Source organism: Crocodylus siamensis, chromosome 5 (assembly GCF_052110815.1).
Source record: "Crocodylus siamensis isolate JL-2025a chromosome 5, ASM5211081v1, whole genome shotgun sequence".
Lineage (NCBI taxonomy): Eukaryota > Metazoa > Chordata > Crocodylia > Crocodylidae > Crocodylus > Crocodylus siamensis.
In genome coordinates, this window is record NC_143399.1 from 107,188,512 (window position 1) to 107,203,273 (window position 14,762).

The window sequence follows — 14,762 nt, forward strand, 5'->3', positions numbered from 1 at the left end:
GATACCCTTCATTTTCTAATTGTCTTTCTGCTTTTCTATAAAAATCTGCTTCCTTTTTTTTTCAGCTTCTACCCCACCTCCCCCCTTCCACCAACCATGCCATTACTATTAGACAAAGGTCACATGAAACTACAACTGAGCCAGGTATCCTGAAGATTCTTGGTCATCACAGAAATGTTATGAAATAATTTACCTATATTTACTCTGCTTCATAGTAAGGTTATGCGCACAGGACCAGCTCTCCCAGGGTGGCTGCCTGAAGTAAGCACCAGGACTCTAAGAGCCACTCTAACTAAAGCACCCAGAATGTCATGTGTATCAGTGTCCCCCCACTGAAAAATGGTAGCAGGGGCACTTTAACTAAAGCTCATGCTTTAACTTTAGTTAAAGTACCTCTACCACCATTTTCTTGCATGGGGACACTGATACACATGATGCTGGAGTCTGCTGGAGTGCAATAATTACCACACTCCAATAGACTTGATTAGTCGAGCCTCCTCTGATGTTCATCAGAGCAACCTCTCTACATGTGTATAGGTACCCTAGGGGTCTAAAGACCCAAGTAGGACCAAGAGTCTGTCTAAAAGTCAGTTAGACACTGTTAGGATCACTCCAGAACTTGGGGGAAAGCATCTCTCAACACATACATGAAGGTGTGGTAGCTGAGATTGAGTACACTGAGGAGCTGGAGTGAAGTAGGATTAGCATGGCTAGCAGGGGGTGCCACAGCTTCCCTCAGGGGTCAGTCCTGCTTTAGAACTTAAAGGTCAAAACTAGCACCTTGAACTTTGCTCAGAAAGCTACTGGGGACTAGTATAGACTCTGGAGTTAAGTGCTCCTAGCAACCTACTCCCCTCAGAAGGTGTGCTTCCATATTCTGCACCAGCTGCAGTTTCTAATTAGTCTTCAAGGGCAACCTCACATAGACCTCATGGAAATAGTTTAGTCTTGGCATTACAAAGGCACAGATAGAGGTGGCCAGATTTGATTCTGAAAGGTTGCAATCTTGTTGCCAGGTAAAGTTTGTGAAAGATACTTCTAGCCACTTGTACCACCTGAACATTCAGGAGCACCCCTAGCCTGCAAGCATGAGTGACAGGAGGAGAGGGAGGTTGAGCCCCAGCAATGATAGGTGACCCAATCCCTGCCAAGTTAAATGTTCTGTACACTACCATCACCTTTGACTTGTCTGGATTCAGTTTCAGTTTGTTCACCTGCATCCAATCCCCAACTGTAGTCATGCCCTGAGGATGCACTGAAACTGCAAGACCTAGGTCAGATGATAGTGCCTCACTCCAAATTCCTTTGTAATCTCACCCAGGGGCCTTATATGCACATTGATTTGAAGGGGTGGCAGGATGGACCCCACAGGAAAGGTCCCAAAAATTATAAACACTTGTCCATTATCACTACTTAGAACCAGATAACTTTACCTTGAAGTGATTTATACCACTGTATATTTGTGCTGTGTGTGTGCTCCATGGCATAAAGTCAATTTACTTTAAAGTAAACATGTATATATGTACACTGTAATTTCCTGTGTAAGTTGAAGTGGAATATAATATATTAGAAAATGGTACTGTATCACCATTTTATTGTTGCTACATGGTAAAAAATTGATTTGTGCAGGTATAACACAGGTAAAATTTGTAAGCGACATGAAAGCAATAATTCTCTGTTGTGTGTGATGTTTAATATTGAGTCAAAGGACAAATTTAATACACACACTGACAGACAAGTAATTAGTAACTACCCCATTCCTAATAACAAATAGTCATACTGTAGGCAAAATATGTGGAACTTGCTACAAATTGAGCCCTCAGGAGAGAAACATGACTACTCCTTTTAGATGGCTGTCTGATTCTCTAGCAAATATATTTAAAATTGTTGTTTCTTAATTCATTTTATTTTCTTTCTAGTGTAATATCATTATTCTGTTATAATCTACTCTTTTTGCTTGCATCTGTCCATATTAAAGAGGGGCTGTATGGGAATTCTTGCTACTAGCTACTCCCTATGGGTAGGAATTAAAGTGCTCTCTCTTCACATGTAACCCAATTTGCTAATTACCATCAGTTTGAGGGAGAGAATACTAAACCTGAGACAGCGCAATATCAGTTATGAGAAATGCCTAAAAGTTGTTTTTAGGGGAAAACTAAAATACTTAGTTCATTTTCCTGTTAGTGCTATTTAGGCCAGCTCTTGCTCTCTCAAAATATTTATGACAGCACTACTGCCTGAAGTTGAATTGCTCCCATTTACAGCATTTGAACTGAGAACAGACACAACCATTTTGCATAATGTCATGTCATGAAACAATGTAACATATTCTGACTAATAAAATTATTTGGAGGGTGATGCTATTGGTTCAATATTGCTTTTTTGGAATGCAGTGCATGGCCTGGTGTGCTTACCATCTGTTTACAGATTCAGTAATTGCCCCTTTCCTCACACAGATTTTCAGTGGTGGAAGCAAGGAGATGCAGAGAGATACAAAGTCTGGAATTCATTATTGCAGATGTCCATTCTTATACCTTTATTAAAATCATTCAGGTTACTTTGAAGCCATGCTGGTACAACTGAGTTTAAAATCAACTCAAATGCCACTTAATGGCCTTCTTAAAGTTTTTCTAACGTAAAGATTATCATTTTTTGCAAAGAGAAAATTATTTTTGTGGCCATTCATATATTATGAATCTAAATATATTTAAAATACTGTGCCCCCTGTGTTATTTCTCATTTGAAATATTACTCATTATTTTAAGGTACCTCAAACTGAATTTTATGCCATAGTGGGCACATCTACATGGCATGAAGCAATAATAAACTCCAGTACATATCACACCAGAGTTTATTGCCTCCTGGCACCATGTTTTAATGTGTGTTGAGCTAAGTGGGAGTAGCCTGGGCTGGCAAGATGTGCAGGGGGTAGAGGTCCACTAGCCTGGGGCTGCTCCAACCTTGCTCAATTTGCTGTAGAGGGGTTTTCTGGGGCACGGGAATGTTCCAGTGTGGGGCTGAATACCCTACAGGAAAGATGATGCAATGCAGCAAATGCTAGAAATTTAATATTCCTTGATGAAGATGGAGAGGAAAGGTAGGAAGTTAAATTAAGAGTCACAGATAGAGAGCTAGAATCAGAGATATTGTTGTTGTTATAGATGATGTAAGGAAGAGGACTTGTACAATTCAAGGAGCTACCTTTCCCAGATTGTTTGGGTTTGAGTTTGTTTGCTGGAGAAAGGATAAAGGACTAGCATGTTTCCTTTTTCTTTTTTTAAAAACATCTTGTCCTGGCTTAATCTTGTATAAAGACATAATTTTCATTATTAAGTGGAATTTTACACATGAGAGGATCTCTGTAGTCTTACTAATACCACAGAAACAAAGTAATTGAAACATAACCTTTTTGCCGCCTTATTTAATGTTTATCTTAACAATGGAAATCTGATTGCAACTGATTCTGTGATGAAACTCATGTGTTGGTTAACCAAGAATGAGTAGTGTTCAATTGGAAATGTTCCCTTTTGTAGTCAGTACAGTACTCCATCTTCTTCTCTGTTTTCCCAAAGAAAAAAACAAAGACAAAAAAGCACATCTACAATACATTAGAAGAATCACCATTTTAGTGGTGATTTGAAAATAACATCCACTCAAATATAAAAAAAATCAAATCAGGAGGACTGTGCAAAGCTGGGAAGAAACAGTTGTCATATTCATCATCTCTTAAGCACCTTTTAAATACAAAGCTTACCTTGCCCACATACTGGGTATCTGGACCCATGTACTCCTCCAGCAAGAAAAACTGATTCCACATCCAGCCACGTTTAGTGCGGTGCAGTGTTTTCCCAGCATCCTGTGATAGCCCCATTATCCTTTCAGGATGCAAATATTTGCTAGTCCTTTTTGGGGATGGTGTCAACTGCACCACATGAAGTATACAACTCCAGATCAAAAATGCCAGGCAGTAGTAAGTCCTCATTGTTTGCAGCTTCAGCAAAGAGGCTGCTATGTTGAACTTCTCTCCTATTTCACCACAGTAAATGTTTTTAAGTGTTGTATTCCACTTTTAAAGGACCTGTGAAATAGTCAAAAGTTTATGGGTGAGTAGCAGTAATCTTCTTTGGATACTTATATTTTACCACAGTTGTGCATCAATCAATGTATTTGTACAACTACTGGATTTTAGGACTTTTATGCCTATAAATAAATTACAATTTTAATACAGGCCTCCTGGGAGAGTTATTCCAAGAGAAATCATGGGTATACAGATATTCAGGCTTTTTTTCCTAGAGTAAAATGGCTGGTCCAGGAGCCTCTGGCTGTACATTGCCAACACTGCAAGCTCCATACTTTTCAAGGTCTCAACATTTGAATATTTGTACCTGCAGCTCTGGGCAAGTTTTCTACTAGAAAATAAAACTGGGAGAAATCTATCAAAATATTTGAATGTGTACACAGTCACAGTCTCTTCAAATCCTTGCCCTCTGTTTCTCCCTCCTCCATCATATACATTAATAGATTCACAGCCATGATTTGATCAGGTAATATATTTCTATATCTTAAAAGTTAAATGGACCAAAATAATTTTATTGCTACATTTAGTGCAATTCTAAAGCAAAGAGCTAGCTTCCCAGCTTCTAGTGTGATCCTGTTATCATGTGAGAACCTACACATCAAAAGAATTTTAAATATATTTTCTCTCAAGCTATTCTCTCACTGCTGTGGTACCATTCTTCCCCTTGCCACCTTGTGCACAGATGTTCGAGTGAAACTAAATGTTGTGCTGTACATGTTTACATGTTTCCTGTATACTTTCCTTCCAAATTGCTTGAATGGTGTACAAAGGCCTTGCTTGTATAATTACTCATCCATTCTTAAGCCAAGGAAGATTCTGTGACACAGAAGGGATTTGTTTGAGAGGGCCTTAGTGATGGAAGAGACCTTCCATGGCCCTTCTGGACTGGGTTGACTTATACTTCCCGGACCTGTACTGAAAGAGCTCCATCCACAAAATCTCATTGGAATCAATAGGGATTCTGCATTTGGACTACAGTTAATCAGGGTATGGCTCTTTTTAGCTCCAAAGAGAAAAAATACACAATGAAAAAACCTTTCTTATAAAATGTCAACATTTCAGTGAAAAATTAAAAACAAAAAACTTTAGCTGAAAAATTAACTCCCTGTTAAACTAGCACAACAGAGTGGGAAGTAATATTTAGGGTGCTGATAGATGTGCAGCTCCCTGGTCTAACTCATGGCACTTCACAGAAAGCACCATGAGTTAGACCAACCCTCCTGACCCAACAGACATTCTCTGTTGGGTTGGGAGGGTGGGGGATCGATTTCCAATCTGGAGCTAATCCACATGAAGAACTATAAGTGTCTGCACTTCTCTCCCCTAACCCCTCCCCCCACCAGCTCCTGCATTGTCTGCATGATGGGAGGGGGAAGAAGGGAGGGGAGGGTGCTTGGGCTTGGTTTGCCCAGCCTGTGCAGCGCAGGACAGGGGGCAGGTGGAATCAAGACCCCTGCCTGGGGGGAGGGAGGGGGATAGGCTCCAATATATCCGTACCCACTCTGGTACCAGCTTGGAAAACCCCAGTTTAAGCTCCCTCTCCATCCTTGTCTCCCCTCCCATCATGCAGAGTGTACCAAGGGCAGAACTGGTGTGATCAGACAGAAGTTAATGAAAGCTCTCCACTTCAGAGTGCTTTCATTTGAAACTTCATGTAATGAGACATAATTTTTCACAAAATCTGGCACTTTTAAAGTGTACTTCTTTCAGGGCAAAGCTGTAGAGTGCTTTCAAGGAGATGATCATACAACAAATGTAACTTCTGCCTATGCCCTTAGTTGCCCTTAGTTGCTTTGTGCCCCTGCCCTCCCGGACCCTCCAGGCTGAGCTTCTAAGCTGCATAAGATCTTCCCATGGTATGCTATGAACCACCTCTTGTTGAATTGTCACTGCATAAACTGAGGTACAGACTGAGGATCCCAGCCCAATAGAAAAGAATGGGATGGATGGATATTAAGCATCAAAATGAGCACTGACAAAGCACTATAGAAGCAATTTTCAGTCTGCTTTTTCTGAGGGGTGGGAGGGAGGTGGAGGGGAAGTCAGCAATAATTGTTTGGTTTTGTTTTTCAGTAGTAGAAATATGAATTTTTTTATAACAAGAAAGAAAAAAAGGAAAAAAGAAAAACATGTCTAGTGGAAAATCCAACTTTCTGTTGACAAACAATATAAACAACTCTGCTCTGGACATCCTGTTTTGCACCAAGGCCAGCCAATACAGGCCCCTGCATCTCTGGAGAGTCATGATTATGCTGAAAATCTGCACAGACTCAGGTTTCTTCAGTTACATGATCCTGAAGCAAGATGAAAGCTTTAGTGCTTTTACTGACTTCAAGCAGACTTTTATCTGAGGAAAGAAGTGGAGTCTTGGAATGTTTAGCGATCTCTAGCATCATGTTTAAAAACAAAAAGAAAACATTTGTGAAGGCATCTAATTTATGCAGAAAATTATAGTTATAATGCAGGAAAAATTGTATTTTCCTCACTTTTTAAATTGAAGAATCAAAGCACACAGTAAATCAACACTAATTTGCATAAAATCATGCATGTACATAGATTTTGGCATAAATTAGAGAACATTTTCTCTTGTGGTTCTGTAGGTATTCTTGATATCTTGTTTCTCCTCTTGTAATGTTCAATATGTTCTTTTTGCATTGCAAAGACCATAAGGTAACCCTCCCATGGCTAATTTAATGCCAGTAAATTACCAAATTCCTAAGTCAAGAATGTGTTATTGAAAGGGTAAAGCATTGCCTTGTTATTTAAACTCAGTGACTACCAATCAGAATACTGTCTTTTATTCCAAGTGACAAATTCATCTTTTTTAAATTTTTAGGTATTGTTAACCTCAAAGCTCTGTACTGAGAACATACATTTAAGCCCTTCTTGTTTTTAATTAAAATATTTAGCAACCTAGGACATAACATGGAAGTTACTAGGTCAGCAAGTCTAGCGTTCTATTATCTCAGGAAATTATTGAGGTGTCATTATGTGCTGTTCATAAACTGATCATGCTACATCATAAAATTGGGTTGTTCCCCAACAACCCCTCTCGGTGACTACTGACATTGCTGCTTTCAAATCTCACATCACTGAGTGCTTTTAATTTCTAGCCTAAATTTACTACTAACCAAATTATGCCCACATGACCATGTGCCTACATTGTCCTTCACCCTAAATTACTGTCTTCCTTTCCCAGTGGTTACCTCCTGATATGTTTATAGAAAGGAATCATGTCCATTCCATCCTTTTGTTTTGCTTGTCTAAATTAGCCAGTTTTAATCCCTGTTTGTAATTGTCAGTTCTCCTGATGATCCTATTAGCTTTTCTTTGTACCTGTTCCAGTTTGAATTGATTTGAATGTGAATGACAAGAACTGTATACAGACTACAGCTGGCATCTTACCAGTGTCTTATAATATATCATTAACCCTTCCCTATCTCTTCTTGCTTAAAAAACAAATCCCTCCTTTCCCCGATTTTCCCCCTAATTTTGTGCTCAGAGAAACACTATAAGCTGGGTATCAACCACTGTACTTCACTCCCATGGCAGGGCAGTATATTAGAAAATAAACCAATGGACGTGTCTTAGACAGCTAGTTAACATGCATGCTGAAAACAGCAGAAAATTGTAGTCAGCAGAACACAAAAGGAAGCAGACTAAGGAAACTACATGTACTCCATATACATCTATGCTGGTCTGCCATGGGGATCAGTTGCTGAGAAAACACTAATCCTTTCACAGAAGAGCAAAAGAATTCGTGTTTTATTCCTGTTAAAACAGAATCTTACATAGTGGCAAAGTGGCTTTCAGTGTGACGCTGCCCTCCAGTGATTGGTTCACTGGATGGCTGTAGGATTTCCCATTGCTGTAACAAGTACAGATCTCTTTCATCTTCATTGGTACAGGCCTCTTTTTTGGAACTAAAGAAACATGGATCTAAACATTTCTCCTACTGTGTATGATATATGTTGTAATTGTGAAAGGTTTCTGCAGATATTAATGTGTTATGATGGGATCAGTCCTGACCCTACTGAATATAATAGTAAACTCTCATTTGACTTTTAATAAGAAGGGCAAGGAGCAGAAATGTGATCCTGTAGAGAAGGGTCTTGTTTATAGGCAATTTATGAAATATTTTGGATCAGACAGTATTTTACAGCATCTAAGCAATCTATCTCACTTTGCCCCTGCTCCTTCTCCTTTCTACTCAGTCCATCTGTTGTTTTGTTATTCTTTTTTTTTTTTTTTTTTTACACACTTTCTCTCCTCAGCTGCATCTGGTTGAAAGACTTCTGCACTGGTAACCAGCTCCTCTGCTCTAGACATTTTAATTCCAAAATTTGTGGACCACCTGCATCCTTTCTCAGTGCTGCAAATCAGTGATACTTAATGATTCCAAATAGCAGAAAATGAATTTGTTTTACCATTTGAGGGCTCTGTGGGGGTAACCTGAAATCATTATAATCTCTCCTTGCAGGAAATCTGATATCAGATTCTTAAGAGTTGCAGGTAAATGAATTACCTGCCTATGAAAGACAGAGTTATCCTTAACATACTAACAACTGTAGAAAATGTATCTTTTAAAGCCCTTTGAATGTAAAACATTCTATTTAGATTCTTGAGGTATACACTGAATTAAGCCCTGCTGGGATCAATGGCAAAGATTTGTCAGCAGTGATGCCAATTTAAATGCTACTATAGCAATTGCTATGGTAATGTTTTTAATTAGTGCTGCACAGTCACTCACAAGCATGATATTATTCTAGTCTAACCTTGGGCAACTCTACAATGCAACATGTAGAGCAGTTTGTTTCGTTTGCTAATAGTGAAATAAAGTTCCATTCCAAAAGGAATAGATAGCATACTTTTATATTTCAACTAGCTTAAAATCATACGTGTTGATTTTCAGCAGCAGTTCTAGATATTCCCTTTCTAAGTCTTTAAGTAAAAATGAAACAATTGACATTTTTTTTAAGGTCCAAAAAAGTCTATAAAACTGAGAGACACGTTTACAGAAGATACGTTGGCTCTTGGGCCTTATTCTGCAGTCCATATTCTCATGAGTACTTCCTCTATACTCAAGTCTACACTGCAGTCACAGAAATGCCACTGAAGTCTGTCTAAACACACCCAAGGTAGCTTTAATCTACCTAGTTTGGTACAGAAGCTGTATAAACACAGCCTTCACTGCAATCAGTGTTATCTGTGAAGGATCCTAGGCACTTATTTTGTCGTTCACATATTTTGGGTTGAAGTCTGTGTTCACATGGCATTGCTCCTATGACACCTGAGCCAGTTACACTAAAGCTAATTTTGATCCAGTTACACATGCTACAGTCACACGTGCAATATAGACATAAGGGTACTCTGTTTAGTGAAACTAATGATGTAGGTAAAGGTTGCAGAATTTCTTTCTAGATTAGTATGAGTTTAAAACATCAAGATCTTTTTCCCTTCCTGGTTTCAGGTAAGTATACAACTTTTCCTCTTTTTCCCCTAATATATAAGATGTAGTAAAAAGTTGAAAAAACACCGCAAATCCTAAAAAAAAAGAAAGAGAAAAAATAGCAATTGCATAATGTGGGGTGGGAGAGCAGGACACATGATGCAGGGGAAAAGGCCAGGGATAGGGGTAAGCCTCATCTCAAGGCTACCTGACTTCCTTGGCTCACTGCCTGCCTGTTGGCCAGTGCCTGCCTCACTGTTTGCCTCTGACACACGTTGCTGGCCAGGCAATTTTAGAAGGCATTAATTCTGGAAACTGTGCTTTTGCAGAGCTGCAGCTGTGGGGACACAACTAACTCCCATTTTTTACCACTGCATTCTGGGAGTGGGGGGGTTACACTCTGGGCACAGTTCAGTGGCAAAAAAAAAAGGGGGTGGGGTTGAAAGTTTCCTTTCTGGCACTAGCAAACTCCATTGCCAGGCTAAAGAACTACAACTTTCAGAATGCCTTTTCACTCTGCCCAACTCTCTGCTCTCTGAGAGGGCTGAAAGAGGGCTGCCCAGGGTGCATTTTTTCCATGTTATTCCTCTGGATAGTAGCCAAAGGGACAGTGTGCACTTGGTAGCTATCAGCTAGCTCTTAGGACAGAAGCAGAAAGCTTTGGGAGTGTAGAAACAAAACTAGAGTTTAAACAGATTTAATAGTGGGTCTTAAGAGATGGCAAGTAGGAAAAGATCAATGTTATGCCCAAAAGGAATATTGCCATACACTTTAGCCAGAGCAGAATTACCTGACAAAAGTTTCCAAACAAATCCAAGGACTAGATTTTGAAGTGCTCAGCATCTGCAACAGGGGCCAAGTTTTAGGAAGAAGTCAGTTCCAATTTAGATAAACAGGAGCCAAAATTAAGAAAAGAAATGCTCAGCACTCAACAGCTCCTAGCATGATGTATTTGGCTAGATCATTCAGACATCTCATGCAACTCAGACATTTTATATAACTGGCCACCTACATGGGTACCAAAGTGGGAGCTAACCTGTGTTGAAAACCTGGCCACTTTTGTGGCAACTGGACTATTTGAAAACCTTGACAGAATGCAACTCAAGACAGTAATTTATGCCTAGAACACTCATGCAGGCTTTATTATCTGTACTAATGAATCAGCACCATTAAAAAAAACAACCCCCCACCCAAAGTTTTGGAAGGTATTAACTAACTGAAACAACTCCTGGATTAACAACTACTGGCAAATGACTGTGATGCATATGCTAATTACCACAAGCATCTATCTGAAATTAGCAAGTTTGCATTTCATGTAAAAATGCTGCAAGTCACTTTGATGTGTGAATCAGAAAGGTTAGGCCAGATTTAGCTATGGAATGTGATGGCTGCTTTCCATGTATCCCAGATTACAGGCCCTTGGCAATGGCAAGTGTTCCTAGTTGGAGTGGGTACCAGTGCAAGGTATATACAATCCCTGATCTACCAGCAGTTTCCAGTGAGTCACTGAAGTCCTGCATATGGACAGGAGGATATGTTGATTCATGCCCACTGGAAAAGGCTTTGGTGGTGTCAGAGTTGTGGTATCAAGCAGCTGTCCCCAAGGCCCTCCAGTAGAAGTGAAAATATCTGCTCTCTCTTTAGCTGAATCCCTTCTGAGGTGTGGGAAGGACAATTTTACCCCACTCTGAACCAGAGTTAGTGAATGAAGCCTAGAACATTAACTGATACAATGCATAAATCTGTGACCTATGAAAGATGGGCTTCAGCTGAGTTAAAATGAGCCTTTTAAAACATCTTTTCTTATGGCAACAGCTCACTGAATAAGGAAAAAGAAGTCCTCATTTTTACACTAAAATAAAAAAAATTAAAAGGCCCTTTGCTCCCATTAATATTCTTTGTTACAGGGTCTGCTTTTCATCAACATGAGGGGAAAAAAGAAAGATTTTATGTATAAACCCCTTAAGCAAGGCCTTTTGAACTTCCTTCTTTGATCTTTTGGTGTCAATTCTGCTCCACAGGGAACTCATTCTATTCTTATCCTATAATTAGGCAGCTTCATTTTTCTATACCATATCTTACTTACAAATGCAACACATAGACAGTGTTTACAGGATAGTCTTAAGACCCAAGAGGAAACAAAACTGTTCTAATCAAAGATAGAGTACCCTCCACTGGCCTTGTTGTTTCCCTTTTAGAAATGTCTCTCTTATTTAACATGAAAAGTCCTATCACTCAAAAGATGGTAGTTTGCATGTCGGTATTGATACCTTGCATTATTTAAAACATTTTTATGCTTCATAAACAGCATAACCTTCTTTGTGCCATATACAAAACAGAGAAGCAGGTGGAGGTACGGATCACTATTTTCCAGATCTGTCTGTTCTCATCAGCATCTCTATAGGAAACAGATGAGCATCACTTATGGCAACATAGTTAAATCATTACCTGTACTTCACCAGCTCTAGAGGTAACACTGTGTCACCAAACTTCTTTCTCTCCCTTTCTCTCTCTTTCAATATTTTATATGTGTGGTCCAGACAGCCTTACTTTTTAATATCTTACCTATTCTGCTGATACAAGTGCCACAAAACTGCCTTCATGTGGCACTTTCAGATTTTGTCACCTCATGAGACTGATTGGTTGAAACTGGCTCTACTTTTCGCTATCTGTGGTCACAGACAGATGTTAATTTCTACCAGTAAAAAAAAAAAAAAAAAAAAAAAAAAGGCTTGGGAGGAGCATACATGCAATACAGATCCTTGGCTGGAGATCTACATAGGTGAGCTTTCCAGCCAGGGGTTACTAAAAGGCTCCTCCTTGGGCCACCCCTGCCCTTAGTGGAGTCCGTTGCTTGACAGCCTGTCTTCTTTCCTACCTCAGATAAGGGGCCGGCTGTCAAGAGGCAGGCCCCCTGGCTTTTATATCACTGGCTGTGCAGCTCAGATGGGCTGCACATGGGGTTACTTAAAGCCAGGGAACTGGTCATTGGGAGAGCCTCCCTGACCCTGGTTCTCAGATCCTCAGCTTTTAAATCATCCCATACCATTTAAAGCCCACAGAGGAAGGAGTCATGGTAGGAAGAACTCTCCCTACCTTGATTTCCAGTCCTACAGCCTTTAAAAGGTCCTTCCAGCTGCCTGAAAGTACACAGCTTTCCCCTACACAGCACATGCAAAGCTGGAATCTGCCAGCTGTTAAATCATCACCATACCACCCAACTGGCCAGCAAGGTCAGCAACATGCATCTGGGGGCATGAGGAAGCAAGCTGGGGAGATTCTCCTCAAGACAGCTTCCCACCCCTTAGGCTTTGCATTTGCTACCCCTTGATGCTCAGATGGGCAGCAGGAATAGCTATTTCAAAGCCAGCAGGGCTAGTACTGGGCTTGGGGGAGCTTCCCAAGCCTAGGACCTGTGCTGCCATTGCAAAGTTTTTTAAAATGAAAACTTGAACTACAAAGCATATAACTATCACTTGCACTATTTAATAAAAGAAAATTACAGTACAGCATCAAGCCCTGATCACAAATGGTTTTAATATGGATGGTGTTTCACATTCATGGTAAAGCTTGTTTTTATATTTGTTGGTGCCAGCTTTTATAATCAACTGTACAAGTTCACACATATGTGTTTGTTTTATGTTAATTTATCCTAAATGTGTCAAATTGAGATCGCTGAACAAGAAACTCTCTGTTTATCTAAAGGTATAGTGTTGGTAATAGAGCTTGTCAAAGAATTTCTCAAGCATGGCACTTTTTGAGAGGACATACCATTTTGTCAAAGTTTAAACTTTTCATTGGAACATATATATTTCAATGGCCCTTCACTACTTCAGAGCTATGGATTCCAGATTTTCACACTTTCTGGAAGCCCTTGATCTGTACTTCTGGCTCAATAGTAAGAGTCTAGAAACTCTGAGGACCCTGGCTCGAAGGTCAGAGTTTGAACTCTGTACTCAATTTCCTTTGAAATTTTTAAAATGAAACATTTTTGATTACTTTAAATATTTTATGTCAAGGAATATGTTTCCAAAATGAATACATTTTATTCAAAATTGCATTTATTTTCTGGGGTTTTTTTATATTTTCTATAAAATATATCAGAAAGTAAATTCTGATTTTTAACCTCCACTGACTGGGAGAACTTGTACAAGGTTTCAATGAGGTGCATCAAAGGCTCACAAGATAGGGGACCTTACAAACAGCTACCCAGGGTAGTATGCATTAACTCTAGGCAACTGGGTTTAACTCAGGATAGGAGATATGTTAGTTTCATGTCTGTTGAAGTTTTGGTGTCTCTATTGAAACTACAGTTATTACTGATACAAACTGCACTGATATCTTTTTATGATTTGGATGCTTACTCACGAGCAACTGGACTGTGAGTCCTGCCTCATTTCACCTCAGCCACCAAATGGCCCTCAGATGACAGCTGGTAATGAATTTTGATCACAAAAATCCTGGGGCAGATTAGAACTGGTGAACTGAAGGTGAAACGTTCTGTGTTTCAATATAAATTCCCAGAGCAATTTCCAATCTCCATTACCATCATGCAGCTTTTGATGAGATTCATCAGTATGAATCCAGAGAACCTTCTCTAACATAATGGTCTTACTCAAGATTTCTCTGGTGTCCTACTGTCCTTCACAGTCAAACAGAGTAAAAGGCAAAGGAAATGATCAGCTTAAGCCATATTTGGGTATTTTCCTATGGAGAGGGATGGGAACAAATGCTCACTGAAAATCTGAGATTGTATGCATCATATTGGAAAACACATAGAGTTCTATTTTTCAACACAGTGAAACTCTGCTTGGCTTTATCTAAATGAGAATAAAAGGGCACACCTACTTGTGCACAGCTACTGTTCAGTAGCTAATAATACTGCACAGTATGGCTACACGCCTGTACTGTGCAGTAAATATGGTGACTTATGCCTGCCTGAGTGTAAATTTGATACCTGCATCATGCCCGATCATATCAAATTTATGCTGGATTATTTACCGCACAGTAACACACATGTAGATGCCTTACTGAGCAGTGACACTGTGTGTGGACTGACTTTACTCCCAAGTCAGTTCATATACAGCATTAATATATTTTACCACCTGCAAGTGTGGACATTGACCTATTCCTGCTTACAGCTCAGTAATTTACTGAGCAGTATATTTCAGCCAGAGTAAATGCATGTGTAGGCATGCCAACTGAGTTCTAAAACTATCTTATCTCACCCAGACA

General features: G+C 39.6%; 1 protein-coding gene across 2 annotated transcripts in view; it reads right to left on the reverse strand.

The window, feature by feature from the left end:
* CDH9 (cadherin 9) overlaps nucleotides 1-14,762 on the reverse strand; it is a 132,531-nt gene that overhangs the window by 90,918 nt on the left and 26,851 nt on the right. For both annotated transcript variants that reach the window (XM_090049947.1, XM_090049946.1), the window contains exon 2: nucleotides 3,755-4,078. In XM_090049947.1, coding sequence (XP_089906073.1) covers nucleotides 3,755-3,982 — 228 coding nt within the window. In that variant the 5' untranslated portion in view covers nucleotides 3,983-4,078. The remainder of the gene's footprint in view (nucleotides 1-3,754; nucleotides 4,079-14,762) is intronic.